At 41.6% G+C, this 16,588-nt stretch overlaps 1 protein-coding gene across 7 annotated transcripts in view; it reads right to left on the reverse strand.

Moving 5' to 3' along the window:
- ATP2B1 (ATPase plasma membrane Ca2+ transporting 1) overlaps positions 1–16,588 on the reverse strand; it is a 275,992-nt gene that overhangs the window by 110,020 nt on the left and 149,384 nt on the right. For all 7 annotated transcript variants that reach the window (XM_089652527.1, XM_089652518.1, XM_089652537.1 and 4 more), the window contains one exon: positions 16,076–16,207. In XM_089652527.1, the coding sequence (XP_089508653.1) occupies positions 16,076–16,207 (132 nt within the window). The remainder of the gene's footprint in view (positions 1–16,075; positions 16,208–16,588) is intronic.

Below are 16,588 nucleotides of genomic sequence, written 5' to 3' on the forward strand. Positions count from 1 at the left end.
ATCTGCAAGCAGGCAGAATTTTTATTTTTTTTTTTAAATTCCATAATGTTTTATTGAGAATGGAGATGCAACATAACAAAGAAAAGGTGTACATCTGAATACATTGTATACACGTTAGGCATAAAAGTCACACTGAACTAAGCGACATGTAATCCTGGAGCACACATTAAACATCGCCAATAAAAATAACTTCTCTCCAAAACAGGCATATTGAGTAAGGGAAGAGCACGTATAACATGAAGTAGGTGATATTGCAATCCACTACTAACCAGAGTCATCTGATAAGCTCGGTTAGAGGAGCATTTAGGAAAGAAGGGCGAGTATAATGAATGGTGTCATACAGTGCATTGTGAATGATACTACGTGGGGCGGGGTCCTATTTGCCATGCAAGCTTCAGGGACTGTAGAGAGGGGAGGTAAGGGAGGGGTGATGAGTTGCAGTCTAGACCAGGGGTGTCAAACTGGTGGCCCTCCAGCTGTTGCGAAACTACAAGTCTCATTATGCCTCTGCCTTTAGGAGTCATGCTTATAATTGTCAGTCTTGCAATGCCTCATGGGAATTGTAGTTTGGCAACAGCTGGAGGGCTGCCAGTTTGACATCCGTGGTCTAGACCTTGAAAAGTCCACAAGTACTAACGAAAGAGAGCCCAATCAAAGAACCAGGCCAATCGTTTAAAAACATAGCGCTACACACCCAGCAGTGTGTTGGATATAATGAAGTACAGTGAAAGGGGACAAAGATGGCCTATGGGTATGCATGTATAGTCCTCAACAGGGGCTCACTTCAAGTAGTGCATTGGTGGGAAGTTCCCATAAGACTGATAGATTTAGATGTAGTTTGAAAATGGGTCCAGCAAGACCAGATAAGAGAAAATTTTGTTGGGTTATCCTTAGACGCCGCAATCAATTTCTCCATATCTGCGATTCTCCCAAGGCGATGTTATCCCCACAGGACCGGGATGCAGAGTCTAGCAGCGTTTATCATATGCATTGCCAGCGACTTAAAATACAAACGGCTGGGGAGTGAGCTGTGATAGAGAAGAAGTTGGGCTGGGGTGTATTAGAGAGTGAGAGTGGAGACTGAGGAAGTAATGCAATGTACCTCCCTCCAGTAGGGTTGTATAGAAGGGCAACTCCACCAGATATGAAAAAGGGAGCCCACTTCACCACATTCCTACCATTTGTTGGACACTGAGGCGTTGAACCGATGAATCCTCGAGGGGGTTCTATACCAGCGTGAGAAGCGGTCGTACCCATTTTCCTGGGTGGAAACATTGACAGAACCTTTATGAGAGTAAGATTTGTTCCTAATTCGATGCTGTCATCTCTACAGCTAGGTCTCTTTACCATGCTCGGCAAGCAGGAAGTGTTTGTGGAACCTCAGTACCAAACAGTAGCAGATATGTTGGTGATACAAGGTGCCTTTGAGGTTCAGCTTTGACGCAGAGAATTTCAAAGGGGGTAAGAGGTCGACTCCATTTATGAAGATATGCTGGAGTCTGGAGAAAATGTTGTAGCTGGAGATAGATCCAGAAAGGGAAGGTCTGATTGTGCAAGGATCTGGCTAGGGACATGTGGGTCACCACCTGGCCCTTATGGAAAAAGTGCTTGGCACGCATGTGCTGATGGGGCCAATGACCGGCCAGAAAGGCGTTGTGCATGGCTGGAAGGAATTCTTGATTCAAGTGTAAGGAGGTCAATGGGCTAGGCATAGAGGAGATGGAAGCTTTACAGTTAGAGTAGAAGGTTTTCAGAGTTGGTCCTATGACTGGGTGTGAGAAGAGAGTATGGGTGATGTGTTTTGCATGAAACCAGGGGATAAGGAGATCTTGCGAAAAAAAGTCTTCCAGGTTCACCCAGGCCTTACTAGATGAATGGACATTCCAGTCAATAATACTTGAGAGATGACAGGCCCAGGGATATTTTTGGGAGTCTGGGAGCCCAATCCCCCCTCTGGATTTGGGGGGCATCAATTGAGAGAAGGAAATACGCGGGTGTTTGTGATTCCAAAGAAACAGAACAGAGCTGCCAAGAGAGTAAAAAACGTGGGGGGCAGGTGAATAGGGAGGGCTTGAAACAGGTAGAGGACAGGAAAGTATGTTCATCTTCAGTATGGCTGCTCTCTCAAACCAGGAGAAGTCAGGTAAATGCCATTTCTGCAAGTCAGCTTGGAAAGAGCGGATAGCAAGGAGGAAGTTTTACATAGAGTTCGGAAAGATCACCTGGAAGTTGAATCCCTGGATATGTGATGGCATCCATTTTCCATGCAAAGGGAAAGTGTGATTGACAGAAAGAGACCAGTTCTGCAGGAAGGGAAATGTTCAAAGCATATGACTTGGAGAAGTTAATCTTTAAGTTCAAGATTTTCTGGAAATGTGCAAAATCCTTAAGCAGATTGGCCATAGTACGGGGTTCTGAGAGGAAGAGTAAGATGTCATCCACGTAAGCGGCGATCTTGTAATCCCGTGCCACAACTGAGATGCCCTTAACATCGTGATTAGAATGTCAGCAAAGAAGTGGCTCAAGCGTCAGGACAAACAATAGTGGTAAGAGAGGGTACCCTTGACGCGTGGCTTTCCGACAGGAAACGGCTTTCAACAGGTGGCCATTCACATGTACTCGGGCTTTCGGGTTGGAATAGAGGGCCATGATAAAATTAAAGCATGTGATCTCAGAGACCAATGGCCTTCAGGACCGCTGCCATATAGTCCCAAGCCATCCTGTCGAAAGCCTTACCTGTGTCTAGAGGAAGAATCCGCTGTTGTTTAAAGTGTGCAGCCAGTGATGAAGGTTCAGAGCCTTGATGATGTTTGGATATGGTGTCCCTCCCAGGAATAAAGCCCACCTGATCTATGTTAGAAAAAAGGCAGAACGGGTAGAAGACGATTAGCTAAAATTTTTCCATAAAGTTTGACGTCGACGTTCAGCAGCAATATGGGCCTGTAGTTGGTCACAGACGTCGCATCTTTATCTCTTTTGGGGACAGATTTTACTTTTTTTTTATTGCAGAAGAGACAGAGGATTATTGAATTCCCCAGATAGTGACACTTCTCTGGATACAAGTCCTTTTAACCTCCCTAGCGGTCTGATTATGTCAATATTTCTGTGCTCAAAGCAGTACATTGTTTTCAATAGAAATATGTTTTTTTATTGTAGGCTTGTAATTCTTAGGAATAACTCAATGAAATCTGTCCGAACAAGAGACTAGTAAACATCCCAGGTTTGATAAAATTTGAAACATGAAATCATAAATTATATAATAATCATAAAAATAATACATTTAATTCAATAATGTAATTAACCCAAAAACACTGAAATTTGAAATAGCACGCCAAGTCGCACATCACTGAGTTCAGTCGCAGAATAGTTTTCAGTGTCTGATGACGAATTTCCCCACGAATCATTATCCTTCAATTCTGCAAGTGATTCTAATTTACTATCGCTGTTCTCTAGCTGGTCTAAAACCGCTTTTGACCTAAAAGGGACGCTTTTTGGATGCCATGAACGTTTCTCAGTTTCCAGGCAGCAAGAACGGTAAAAATGCAGGCAGGGCACAGGACAAAGCACTCGGGACAAAATGTATGTGAAATGGTTTGATACAGTAATGTAATACTATCAGATTTTAGTGTATTGCATGAATGTTAAATTTTTACATTTTTGAAATTCCCGCCAGTTCCGCCTCCCGTACGTACCGACGCTTGCAGGGAACAGAACCCAGAAACCGGATGCCGGCACCGGTTGGAGGACATGGCTGGGGAGACATTGCAGGACTGCAGGGCAAGGCAAGTGCTCGAGGGACCGCTGGAGAAACGCTGCAGTGTAATCCCGAGTGTAGCTCGGGGTTACCGCTTCTGGTTCTGAAAGTTAACCCCGAGCTACACTTAAACTACCTATGCCTAAATTCAGGCAAGCCTTTGCACCGGTTTCTGTACCAGTACAGGCCCATGCACCAGATTCAGGTAATTTACTCCCATCACTTTAAACAACCTGTCACTATGGCTGTGACTGATCCTTAAGGTAATATACAGAGATGCCAGCGCTGAAAGTGGGGCATTTTGTGCTGGAAAGCGGACATGAACGTGACAGCATCCCACACAGGGTTTATGGTTGCTAGAAAGCTGGCTTCCTACAAACCGATGACTCATCTCTGGTGCCAGTCTACTGGCAGGTGCAGCTGAATATAAACAAAAAGGGCAGGATGCTGGATGACATTACCCAAATATGACAAGACACATATTCTGTCAATGTCAAGACATGCAAGAGGAAGACCTGATGGGGAACTAGTTTCAGAATTGCCTGCCAGGCTACACTCACCCAACTTCACATCCACCCACAGCTATAGCACCATCATCACAGTCAAGACAAACCTGATGAGGAAGTGATTGCTCTGTTGTCCAGCTAGTTCAACCCACCCTACTTCAAAACTCCCGACTCGGACAGTGCTACCCCTCCTAAAAGATACATGCATCTGGCATAAAACCCAAAAATGTGGTACAGAGATGCAAGGGATTCTAAAGAGTATCTACAACACTCTAATTACCCTTGTGTTTCTTCTGCAATAAAAGCAGAATTTTGCAGTTTTCAAGAAACATCAGAATGTAAACAAAGCTGGCCATGCGCTGCTTAGGCTGGCCATACATTAAACAATTTTCTTGAAAATTTTGCTTTAGGATTTACCAAAAACCATATAATAGGAAGTCAAACCTAAACAACACTTTCAGTTGTATCCAGTTAGGCAGGCTCTTGCACTACATAGTTGAAAATAAATCTAAAAGAAATTGGACTGAAAATTGTATAGTGTATGGCCAACCTTAGTGTACAATCCAAGCATCTGCTGGATGGCAGAAGCAAAGTCATCCTGGGGCAGGCAATCAAGATAGTCAAAAATGACGAACCTAAAAGAGTGGTTGAACAGGTCTGCCCCAGTGAGGGAGCATCGCTGGAGGAGAGGTGAATATTTGCAGACTTTAGGATCGCTTTAACATAAAAGCATACAGTCTAGAACAGGGGAGCTCAAGTTTTTAAAGAGGGTCACATATTTGGTAACTGGTTACAGGCCACAATGAAATGAAATGGTTCTGAATTTTTATTTTGAATAGCATAATGAATATTTTCTCCTGCAGCCACTGAATGCCGGAGTGAGGAGGAGAAGCCGGCATTCAGCAGTTGCAGGAGAAAAATTGAGAGAATCGGTTCCTGTATATGCTGCCCCCTCCTGTCCAAGTGTAAAACAGAATGCGCCAGGGATGTCTTATGGGCCCCTGGAGCATGGGGCAGAGTCCCCATTGTGACCCATGATGCTACACCAGTGGTTGGGGGTGTGTGGTAAAGGCACATCTTAACTATGAGGTTTTACAGACCCCAAACCACAAATGTAATCAAGGCCTTACCGTAGTGAGCCCCCTAAACAACTGCTTTCACACTAATGCGCTGTGGTTTACCGCATTGGGGTCCAATGCAGTGCGCACCTACACCTTTCCTGCGGGTTAGTGGCGCTTTGCCCTTAGATTTCTATTATATCTTGTGGGTGTGGTGCACATTCTGAAATGGCACCAAAGCTACTGCATTCAGGAGTTTCAGTGCGATTTCAGAAAGCACACCAAATCCACAGCATATAAGCCCATGGCTCAGTGCAGCTAACCCGCAGGAAAGCCGTAGGTGCAACTGCGCTGCACCCACAGATCAGTGTGAAAAGCAGCCCAATAGTTAACCCTTTTATAGGAGCTAATATGCCCATTGCAAAAGTGCAGTGTATGTGTTTATTACCCTGACCTTTTCCAGCTTCTCCTGGCATCGCTCTGTCTCCAGGCTGCCAGAAAGGTCCCCAGGACAAAGTGCACTTGGTATCACTCTGCCTTGGACAGGAGCCAGCGCTACAGAGGAAGCATCAGTTTATGCAGCACCTGCTCTCTCTGCGGCCACCTGCTTCCTCCACTGCAGGCTCGATGCACTCTGATGCTCTGGGAAGGCAAGTCAGCAAGCCCATAATGTGATTAACAGATTGCCCACTCCTGGCATGCACTTCCCTGGTTTGAGGTCAAGGGCTCCACGGGCCACAGGCTGAGCACCCCTGGTCTAGAAAATGTGAAAGAAGAGATTAGAGCTCTACCTGCTGACTCAAAACACACAGTAATATGCAATATTTTATATTTGTAAAAAGAAAAAAAAATTGGGTTTAATCTCCTAAATAGGAAGATACGTACACAGCCACCATACTATACATGTTACTTTTAAACTCTGCTAACCCCCCCCCCCCTCATTTAACTTGTTTATTTAAAAAAAAAAAAAAAAGCCCTTTCTATGGTATAACAAAACACTGGGAACGTTTGATTAAAAAACAAATATACACATAAAAAGACAGGTCTACTAGTACAAACCTAAGTATTAAATCAAAGACTTGGCCTGGTTGAGAAACAAAAACACAAAACACACAAATCTCCCAGGGTTGACTGCTATGCAACAGATCTCAGAATTGAGCACTAAAAATATTTTATTGTACAGTTTTGAGACTCCACATAGCAATGAAGTTTAAATGGCTTTAGACTGTTTGGGACACTAAGACCTCTGAACACACGTGAGGCCATATGACTTCATGCACCCTAAAGCCTCCACATTTTTTCTGTTTTGTTGCTTGGTGCCTTATAGCAGGCCTTCCTACTCTTCCAAAAATCCAAGCACCAGCTAGCAAAGAAAGCATTAGGCTTCCTTCACACTTAATCTGACCTTGAAACTGTGTGACTTCACTTGTAGTCGCATTATTTCAAGGTCGGATGTCAGTGCGACTTCAGGTGAGACTTGGAAGACATTTGACCGGCTTCATGCACAGATGTATATGCAAGTCACACCTGAACTCGCAAAAAGTAGTGCGTGAACTACTTTTAAAATCGGTGTGACTCACCCAATGGGTTTGGCCGCTTCCACAGCAGACAATAGGGTGTGCATTTTCATGCAATTTGAAAATCACATGACAAGTCACACTGGTGTGACCGGAGACTAAACTGGAACAGAATAAGGGCAGGAATGCTACCGGTTTCCCATTCTCTCTATCCAGTAGTAGAGAAGTAAAAATATATCTTTTTACCCTTTAAGGGCTCATTCTCACAGCCAATCCTGGCCATACACTGTCCAAATCTGTGTATTTGTGAATGTTGGTAAGGCAAGGTAATTCCAGTAAGCTACAGCTACTCAGCCTATGCAAATCAATGATAGACCAAGAGGCTCCACAGCTGTCTGCACACAGATCAACTAACTTTGTGCTCCCATGGTCTTCACGCCCCTCCCAGATAGCGTCAGATTGCCAGTCAGTACACCAGTAATCATATTTAACCCCTTAATTGCCAGGAAACCACTCATACACAAACCTCCATTGCTAGCATAGTATCTGAACGGATCAATATCTTTGATCAGATCAGCATTATACCAGCGTTCACATTAGTATAGTGTCCCCAAAAAAACAGCATTAGCAGGTTTAGCCCCGGTACCTGCCAGCACCTGCATTTAGCCCCTATGCTTACACCACCACCCCTCTTCTCCCTCAGCAAGTACAAGTCAGTAGATCACGGTCACTTGATACACTGCACACAAAACCGCAGTGTTCACAGAATCAGCACCCGTACTTCCCCCATTCACTGCCCAACCCGGAATTCAGGTGGAAACAGCAAATTTACCTACTCCCCTTGATTTTTTTGGAGCTGGTTTTCACGGAAGATCTGTATGCATTGATTGTGGATCAGAGCAATGTATTTGCACAATAATTTATCACCGCCAACCCAAATTCAAACCTTGCCAGACCATTCGCATGGAAACCCATTACAGTTTCCAAATTTAAATTTTTTTGGGCCTAACACTCAACGTGGGCATTACTTTAAAAAGAAAAGAAAGGAAAAAAAAATGAATTGCAGTTGTATTGGTCCACAGACCCAATTCATCATATGCCTGTGTTCTCATAGCACACTTTTTCTGGCAGAGATTTCTTCTCTTTTTTTCCCCCCATTCAGCCCACAGGCTGCATATGGGGGGAAAAAAAAAAAAAAAAAGAACATAGCATATTATACCCAACAAGGACCAGTGACGTACTCGTACGTCCCTGGTCTTTGAATGGTTATGCTAGGATGATGCCTACAGCTGCAGGCATCATCCTGGTATCTTTTTTTTCAGCCGCCGATCAGTTTTCGTGTAAAAGCAATCCTGGTGGCTAATTAGCTGTAGGATTGATTTTACAAGCAGCGAGAGACGAAGCCCCCCTTCCCCCGCTGCCTTCTACAGCCTTCTCGGGCAGTCCCATGACATCAAGGGAATCTGAGAATGCAGCCAGTGCTTCTGCCAGAGGACCATAGTGCTGATTGGAGACTTGAATGGTGCCAATCAGCTCTATAGTCTAAGAAATCGGAACCTACCTTTCATCACTTCAGCATCGCAGGATATAAACAGTGCCATTTTTAAACTGGGAAAGCATCTGATCACACTGATCTTGGTGAGATTAGATAATGTAAGGGCAGAGGAGATATCTAGAGTGTGATAGACCCCAGATTTCTCAAAAAAGAATATATAACAATGCCCATTGACGTTATAGGGGATATTCGCATTCCCTGTGATAGCATTAAATAAAAAAAACAAACAAACACACACAACATGAAAGGGACAGTGTAAAAATAAGAAAAAAAAAAAAAAAAGAAGAAGCACCCGCACGCACCTCAAGAAATGTGGACAGTCAAAGTGAAAGCTGTGGAAATTCCATTATCTATACTTTTGTAGATGCTATAACTTTTACACAAAGCAATCAATATACACTTACTGGGAATTTTTTTTTTTTAACCAAAAACATGTAGCAGAATACATTTTGGTCTAAATTTATGACGAAATTTGAGTTTTTGGTATTTATTTTTTATGACAGAAATGAGAAAATCTCGTTTTCAAAAAAAAAAATTTTCAAAACACTTTTTTGTTTATAGCGCCAAAAATAAAAAGCACATAGGTGAACAAATACCACCGAAAGAAAGCCATTTCTGTGAAAAAAAAAAAGGACGTAAATTTCATTTACGTACCTTATTGCATGACCGCGGCAATTCTCAGTTAAACTAATGCAGCGCTGTATAGCAAAAAAATGGTGTAAATTGCAGTATCTATACCATAGTTTGTAGACGCTATAATGTTCACGCAAAGCAATCAATATACTTAGTCAGATTTTTTTTTTTTACTAAATACATGTAGCAGAATACATTTTGGCCTAAATTTATGACTGAGTTTACTACATATTTATATAGCCGAAAGTAAAAAATATTGTTTTTCTTCAAAATTTTCAGTGTCTGGTTTTTAGTGCGAAAAATAAAAAGTGCACAGGTGATCAAATACCACTGAAAGAAAGCTCTGTGTGTGGGGGGGAAAAAAAAAACAAAGGGACGTACAATTTTGTTTGGGTATAGCACTGCATGACCGCGCAATTATCAGTTGAAATAGTGCAGCTTTATTTATGAATACGTCCTATGACGAAACGCGTCAGAGGGAAGTGACGTCATACGCAAACGAGAAACCGGAAGTTGAGTGGCGGCCATCTCGGAGAGGGGAATACGGACTGTTACAGGCGGTTGGACCCTCCTGGACTGGTGACGGCAAACAAAGCTATGTATACCATGCGATAAACAAGATTTTAACATTGTAAGCAGTACCATTAAAGCTTTTGAAATCTAGTGTGTGGCGGTATTACACTATATTTTGCTTTATATTTGGGTATGTGGATGACGGATATGTCGGAGAGTGGTCTGAGACACTAGTGTGGATGGATCCACATGGTGTTAGGAGGTGGAAGTGAAACTCGAGGATACTGGCAGGAGGAAAAATTCATCCCATCATACAGTCCTCTTGATGTGTGTTTCTAAGGCAAAAGTGGTTTTGGAACATTGGTAAGGGTATTGACTCCTTACTCTAGTAGAAGTGTACTCTGTCGTGTGTTTGGAGCACATAAAGAGTGGTTCACTTGCACAGTTTTGCACTACATTTTGTGTTTGCACATGTGTTTATATATATATATATATATCTTTTTGTTTACACTTTTTTCACTTGGGTGAATTATCACTGGAGGAGTTTTATATAATTTATATTTACTAAGGATAATGCACTATGTGGCTCTTATGTTTTTTTCTTTGAGGTAAATCAAGTTGCTACAAGAGGCTGAGGATTTGAACAAAATTTTTTTGGACACAAAATAATTTTGGACACTTGGACTTATTTTTCAAAGGGACATATGATTTTTATTGAGAGCTTTTGATTGCTTTATGGGACTTTATTTTTCACAAATTAGGGTATAGGTTTAATATTATTTATTATTGAGCATATTAGTGTTTATACATATTTATATAGCCGAAAGTAAAAAATATTGTTTTTCTTCAAAATTTTCAGTGTCTGGTTTTTAGTGCGAAAAATAAAAAGTGCACAGGTGATCAAATACCACTGAAAGAAAGCTCTGTGTGTGGGGGGGAAAAAAAAAACAAAGGGACGTACAATTTTGTTTGGGTATAGCACTGCATGACCGCGCAATTATCAGTTGAAATAGTGCAGCGCCGAATAGCAAAAAGTCATTAAGGGGGGTAAATCCTCTGGATGGCAAGTGGTTAAAGGAGAAGTTCACCTTTTGACAAAAAATAATAAATGCACTTTTTTTGCAGGTAACAAAAATTATGCATGTATTTTTGTTGTGGGAGCCTAGAAAGTAATCAGCAGATCACTGGTGTCATGCAGGTCTCCTGCAGACCTGTCAGTATCTCTCGTACGGGCATACTCATATACTGACATGTAAAATCAATGAACTCTCTAAGTGCTGCACAGCCAGAATTGGGTAGCCGCTAAAAGCACTAGGGAACAAATAACATGCTCCACCCTGAAAATGGGTGGAACACAACATGTTCCCAAAGGTGAACTTATCCTTTAAATAAAAGGCATCGGTATCAGAAGTAGTAAAACATAACTGCCAAAACAAGGGATCCAAATTGAAAAGCAAATATCTCAAGGATTAAACATGGACAAGGATTAGGGAAATTTAAATTCAGAATTTCCGGTATTGCCATTTCTAAGACTTTTCAGGGACAGCGGCCCTAATTCCCTCAATACCTGTTCTGCGGGATGACTGGGGAAGTGGGGTTGTTTGGTGTAATGAGGACATTCACAATTCAGAAAATTGCCAGTTGTGCCTTCCTCCACTTTTTCTCACCACTCAACCCCCCTCCATACTGCATTCTCCCCTTGGCTATCATAGCAAGGATGGTACATTACCAGAATTAAACAATCAAGGTGAGGTTAGAGGACCCAAACAACCAACTCTCCTTGCAAGGGGTGGCAATACATGTTCTGTCAAAGGCTGGAGCCCGGGTTCACATATGTGCAAGTCAGTTTTGACAGTGCAATTTTAACCCCGTCTTGTGCAGTTTAGGTGATCCCAATGCAAATTCTTAAAGTGTAATACATTGGAAATTGCACCTTAACGGACCTGAAAAATCAAAGCTGACCCTTCTAGAAATTCCACTGTGGCTGACCAGCACATATGAACCGGCTCCATTAAAAAAAAAAAAAAAAAAAAAATGGTGCCAGTTCATATATTATGGGAATCGAATGCGGTTCAAAATGCATTCAATTTGCATATACTGTATATTATTATACAGGATTTATATAGCGCCAACAGTTTGCTCAGCACTGTACATTATAATGGGAGGCAGTACACGAGACATTACAGTAACAATACAATTCAATACACGAGGGGTTCGAGGGCCCTGCTCATTGGAGCTTACAATCTAGGAAGGAGGGGATAGTGGTACAGGAGGAAATAGCTGTGGGGGATGGAGTGGTAGGAAGAGTAGAGGAGATTGGCAATTAGCTGAGGGCAGGGTAGGCTTCCCTGAAGAGATGGGTTTTCAGGGTGCGCCTAAAGGTGAGGAGAGTAGGTGATAGTCTGATGGATTGGGGTAGGGAGTTCCAGAGGATGGGGGAAGCCCTGGAGAAGTCCTGGAGATGGGCATGGGAGGAGGAGACCAGGGAACTAGAGAGTAGGAGGTCTTGTGAGGAGCGGAGAGTACATTTTGGGTGGTATTTGGATACCAGATCGGTGATGTAGTTTGGGGCAGTATAATGTGCAGCTTTGTACGTCAAATGTTTGCCCAACGGATAAAATTCAAAATGCTATCGGAAGCCAGTGGAGGGATTGGCAGAGGGGGGTGGCAGATACGGAGCGGTTAGTAAGGTGGATGAGTCTGGCCGCAGTATTCAGGATATAATGAAGCGGGGATAGCCTGTGATGAGGTAGGCCAGTGAGGAGGGAGTTACAGTAGTCAAGTCGTGACATAAGGGAGTGAATGAGTTACTTAGTAGTTTCCGGTGTTAGGAACGGACGTATTTTGGAGATGTTGCGGAGGTGAAGTCTACATGAGTTTGTCCGTGATTGGACCTGGGGCTGGAAGGACAGACTGGAGTCTAGGATGACACCTAGTACTCTGGCTTGCGGGGTGGGACTGATGGTGGCGTTGTTGGTCGTAATGGAGAAGTCGGGTGGGGGGGGAGGGGGGGCTGAGGGGAAAACTAGGTATGTGAACCAGGGCTTAAGCTTTGTGCTGACAAACACATGAAGTTGCTTTCAAATAAGGTGGGCTACATGACCACTTAATTGTGCATGGGCTTAGAGATAAAATCTGCATTTTCACAAATCTGTGATCGACTCTGCACATGTGTCAGTTGGCTGCCCAGGAGGACAGTCACAGGGGTTGCAAATACACTGCAAACCAGTCGCAAAGACTTTGCTAAGGGAAAGAAAGACTGATTTGCTTCTAAATGCATCCCTAATTTTTTGTCAGTAAATGTTCCCTGTATATTTTATGTAACGTATTAAATTAACAAGGACCTAATCAGAAATAGAACCTTTTACTAGCAGTTTTAGTCTCTATTTGGAATGTCATACAAACCCTGAACTGCTTGAAAGAGTTATGTACCATTCTAAAAAAAAAAAGAAAAAAAAAAAAAAACACAGTTAAAAGGATGAGGAAATTTACTTTATAGTTTGTCCTCTGTGGATTCCAATAAAGTTAAATAAGCATTAATCTGATGCTCAAAGTCATGGACAGAGTTAGATTTCACATGAGAAATTTTGTTTGCAGTTCATAGACCAAAGCAGACTTGAAATTGTCAGTGGACAACCATGATCCCACAGCAGTGGCCAGTGAAAGCCAAGCTGTTTAATCATGTGATCTTTAAGAATGGCAAAGCAGCCACAGAATATTTTACAAACATGTATGTCTTTTAGGTGACCACTTGCTTTCCCTATTGTCAACTAAGGTAATAAAATGCTTTCAATAGAAAATCAGTTTCACCCCATTCTATCAGAATGTGGAGCTTGGCTTAATATACACAAAGAAGTGCCCAAAGTGCTTGCATTATTGAAAGGTTTACTAAATTGAGCTGGAGGTACTATAAAAAAAAAAACAAAAAAAAACCCCACAAACAGTTTTACATGCTGGGTGCTTACCAATAACACGTCCGTTTGTGTGTTTGTAGTGCCTGCAAGCTTGTTTCAGTAAGCCTTTTGATCATACATGCAGGCACCATAAACTTAGTATGACTAAAGGCAGAATTTTATTTTCATTTTTGATAGAGGAGATGAATTGGATTCCATGTAAGTTTTTTTATTGCAGTTTGTGCCCCCATTATGAAGATTCACATTCTCTATTTGTCCTTTTTACCATTATCACTGAAGGTAAAAAGAAAATCCCAAATTTTGGGTTATCAGAACAGTAATGGGGTGAAATCTTCCAATGGTGACACTAGCTTCCTCACATCCTGTTTTGGCTATGGGACAGGAAGTGAGGGGAAATCTCCACAAGGAGACAGATGGCAAAAAAAAATTGACAGGGGTTTTAAGCCCCCCTTAATTTATCCAAAATGGAAGAAAAAAAAGATTTTTGCCTTTAGTTCTACTTTAACTCTGGGGTGACTGCGCTATACTACAGGGCTTGCCATAGACTGATTGATCCTTGGCCTGTTCAGAAGGGACCAGTCAAGATTCGACCCATCTATGAGCAGGCCCGTTGAACTGAAGTCAATCGCTCAGCTTCAGAGAAAGTGGCATGTCGGATTTGTTTTGCATGCGACCACGCCTGGGTGCCAACATACATATCCCTTGCAGATTATTTACAGAAAACCTCTATAGTCAGAAGGGTAAACAAGGATAATCAAATTAGATTAACACTTCATGCAGATGACATGTACTGTTCTCAGTTTTGAGTTGACAAAATGTAACAAAAAAAAAAATGACTAGGCAGTCAAAAGAAGTACATGGTCCCACAAAGTGTTTGGTGTCATGTAACCAGTACTAGAGAAAACTTACAAAGAAATCTAAATAAAACCAAACTGCATTTTTTTCTCCATTTAACAAAATGACAGGTGTGGTAACGTCATTACCAAAATTAATTGTTTTAATATATTAGAACACTCTTTTGGTGCCATCTGTCCATAAAAATGGATAACTGTGTGCCCACTCGGAACCAATTATGCTTTGATAACAAGCTAAATCACAATCATTCTAAAATATGAGCCACGGTCAAGAATCTAACGCAGAGCAGGCATCTGTCAAATAATGCTCTCAATTTTAAGTCACTTATCACCATGGCAACATTCTACTGCCAAAAGGACACTCTGTAGGACTTAAAAAAATCCAATGTCAACATTCCTCATATGCTACTAACAGAGACCTTTCATGAGAAATTACATCTGTGTGCATTGCATACATCTGAAGTAGAGATGCTTTATTCCAGGTACCCGCTGTGTATTTTAAAGAACTATGAAATTAGTTCTTACACGTGCATTACCAATTCTCAAAAGATAAAAGGAATCTTATTTGTGCATACCATTTCAACCGCAACAATTAGGTCCTGTTCACAGCAGATTTGATGGGTAAAACAGAAATCTTCAAAAATGTCATAAGTGCCCTCAATCCCCTCATGTTTTGCATTGTATTGTTATTGTACTGTCACATGTTCTGTCCCCCTTTGTAATATACAGCGCTGAGCGAACTATTGGCGCTTTATAAATACTGTATAATAATTTCACTAAAGTTCTGTGAAAAAAGTAAACTGATGGCATATAAGCATTCTGCCACACAACGCAAACCAGATGTGCGTTGATCAAGGTTTGCAGGTGTGAATGGGTTGTTCATTTCCAAGCAAACTAGAAACAAAACAAACATTCACATCTAAAAACAGAAAACTGCAGTGCATTTAAAAAATGCTAGTTACTACAACTTAACAAGCCTTTTTAACAGAAATGTGTCAAGTCCACTGTGTTACATTTCCTAGCAAACATATATCACCTGCTACAAGTGGGCAGGAATAAAAGGACAGAGATAGGCATGCATAGAAATGTATGATGTGCACAACCCCACAGATACATATCATGGACAGCAGCTCTGTTATTCTGCGTGCCAAGCTCTATCCACTCGTCACCACCCATCACAAGAAAAGATCAAGTAATGACAACAATTTGTAATGCAATAGAAGTGTGCAGATGACTGAATGTTCCCAAGAAAGCACTCTTTTGCATTGCATGAGTTAAAGATAAAATTACAGGTATGAACTTTTTTTTTTTATACATATAGTGATCCAGTTTAGACCCATGTAACTGTGCATATATCACACTTTGCTGATCGCCATGGAAGCAATTTTCACTAACTCCCGAGTCCCATGCCAAGCATTTGCATTTCTGCTTACTGAAGAAAGGAGGTCACCCACCTGGCATGAGCACCAGAGAAAAAGCATTCTCTGACTGGATGAAGTTGAGGGGCAAAGCATTCTCTCAAGCTTATGTCCTCCTCTGTTCAGTAAGCTTCAGGGTGGGACCCAGAAGAGAGAAATCACTAATTGTCTACTAGTGCAGCTTCCAGGGGGATTAGCCCCATATGGTATATGCATAATTTGGTCCAACATCTTGGGTTTTTGTTGGCAAACACCATCATAATTGAAAAGTGTCCAACATTGCAATGATATTTTAATTTATTAATCTACTGATTGTTCTAATGCCAATTTTGTTACAAAACATTCAAACATACTTTTCTTTTCCTTTTTTTCTTTCTCTTCTTCATTTTCTCCAGCTCCAAGTAAAGTAAAAATAATTCCAGTTTGGGAATTCACTCCAATTGCAGTCACGACCATTTTTCCCGAGCCCTCCATTACATGGGTTCCTATGAAAATCATGTAAAAATTACATTAAACAAGATTTTAAATTTAGCTTAAAATTCACTGTGAAGAAATTTTATGGGAAAATACAGACAAAAACGGAACAAGGGATCAAGGAAAAAAAAAATCCCAGCAGTTAGGCAGTAGTGAGTTAAGGATGACCCTATAAAGCATAATGCAATAAAGTTATGTGCTTACTCTAATTCCCCCACAAGCAGCACTTAATCATCTCTCCTTCACCCCCACACTATTTCATTCAGCTGCCAGGATTGAAGAAAATACCCAGTATTTCCAATTATGAAGAAGCATGTGATTCACTCCCCTTCCTATTACGCCTGGTCCAATGTGGTCATATCAGGGCAAGTGTCCAAAGCCCTATGTAAGCT

Source organism: Staurois parvus, unplaced genomic scaffold (genome assembly GCF_062004578.1).
Source record: "Staurois parvus isolate SC_StPar_1 unplaced genomic scaffold, SC_StPar_1.0 ptg000025l, whole genome shotgun sequence".
NCBI classification, from domain to species: Eukaryota; Metazoa; Chordata; class Amphibia; order Anura; family Ranidae; genus Staurois; species Staurois parvus.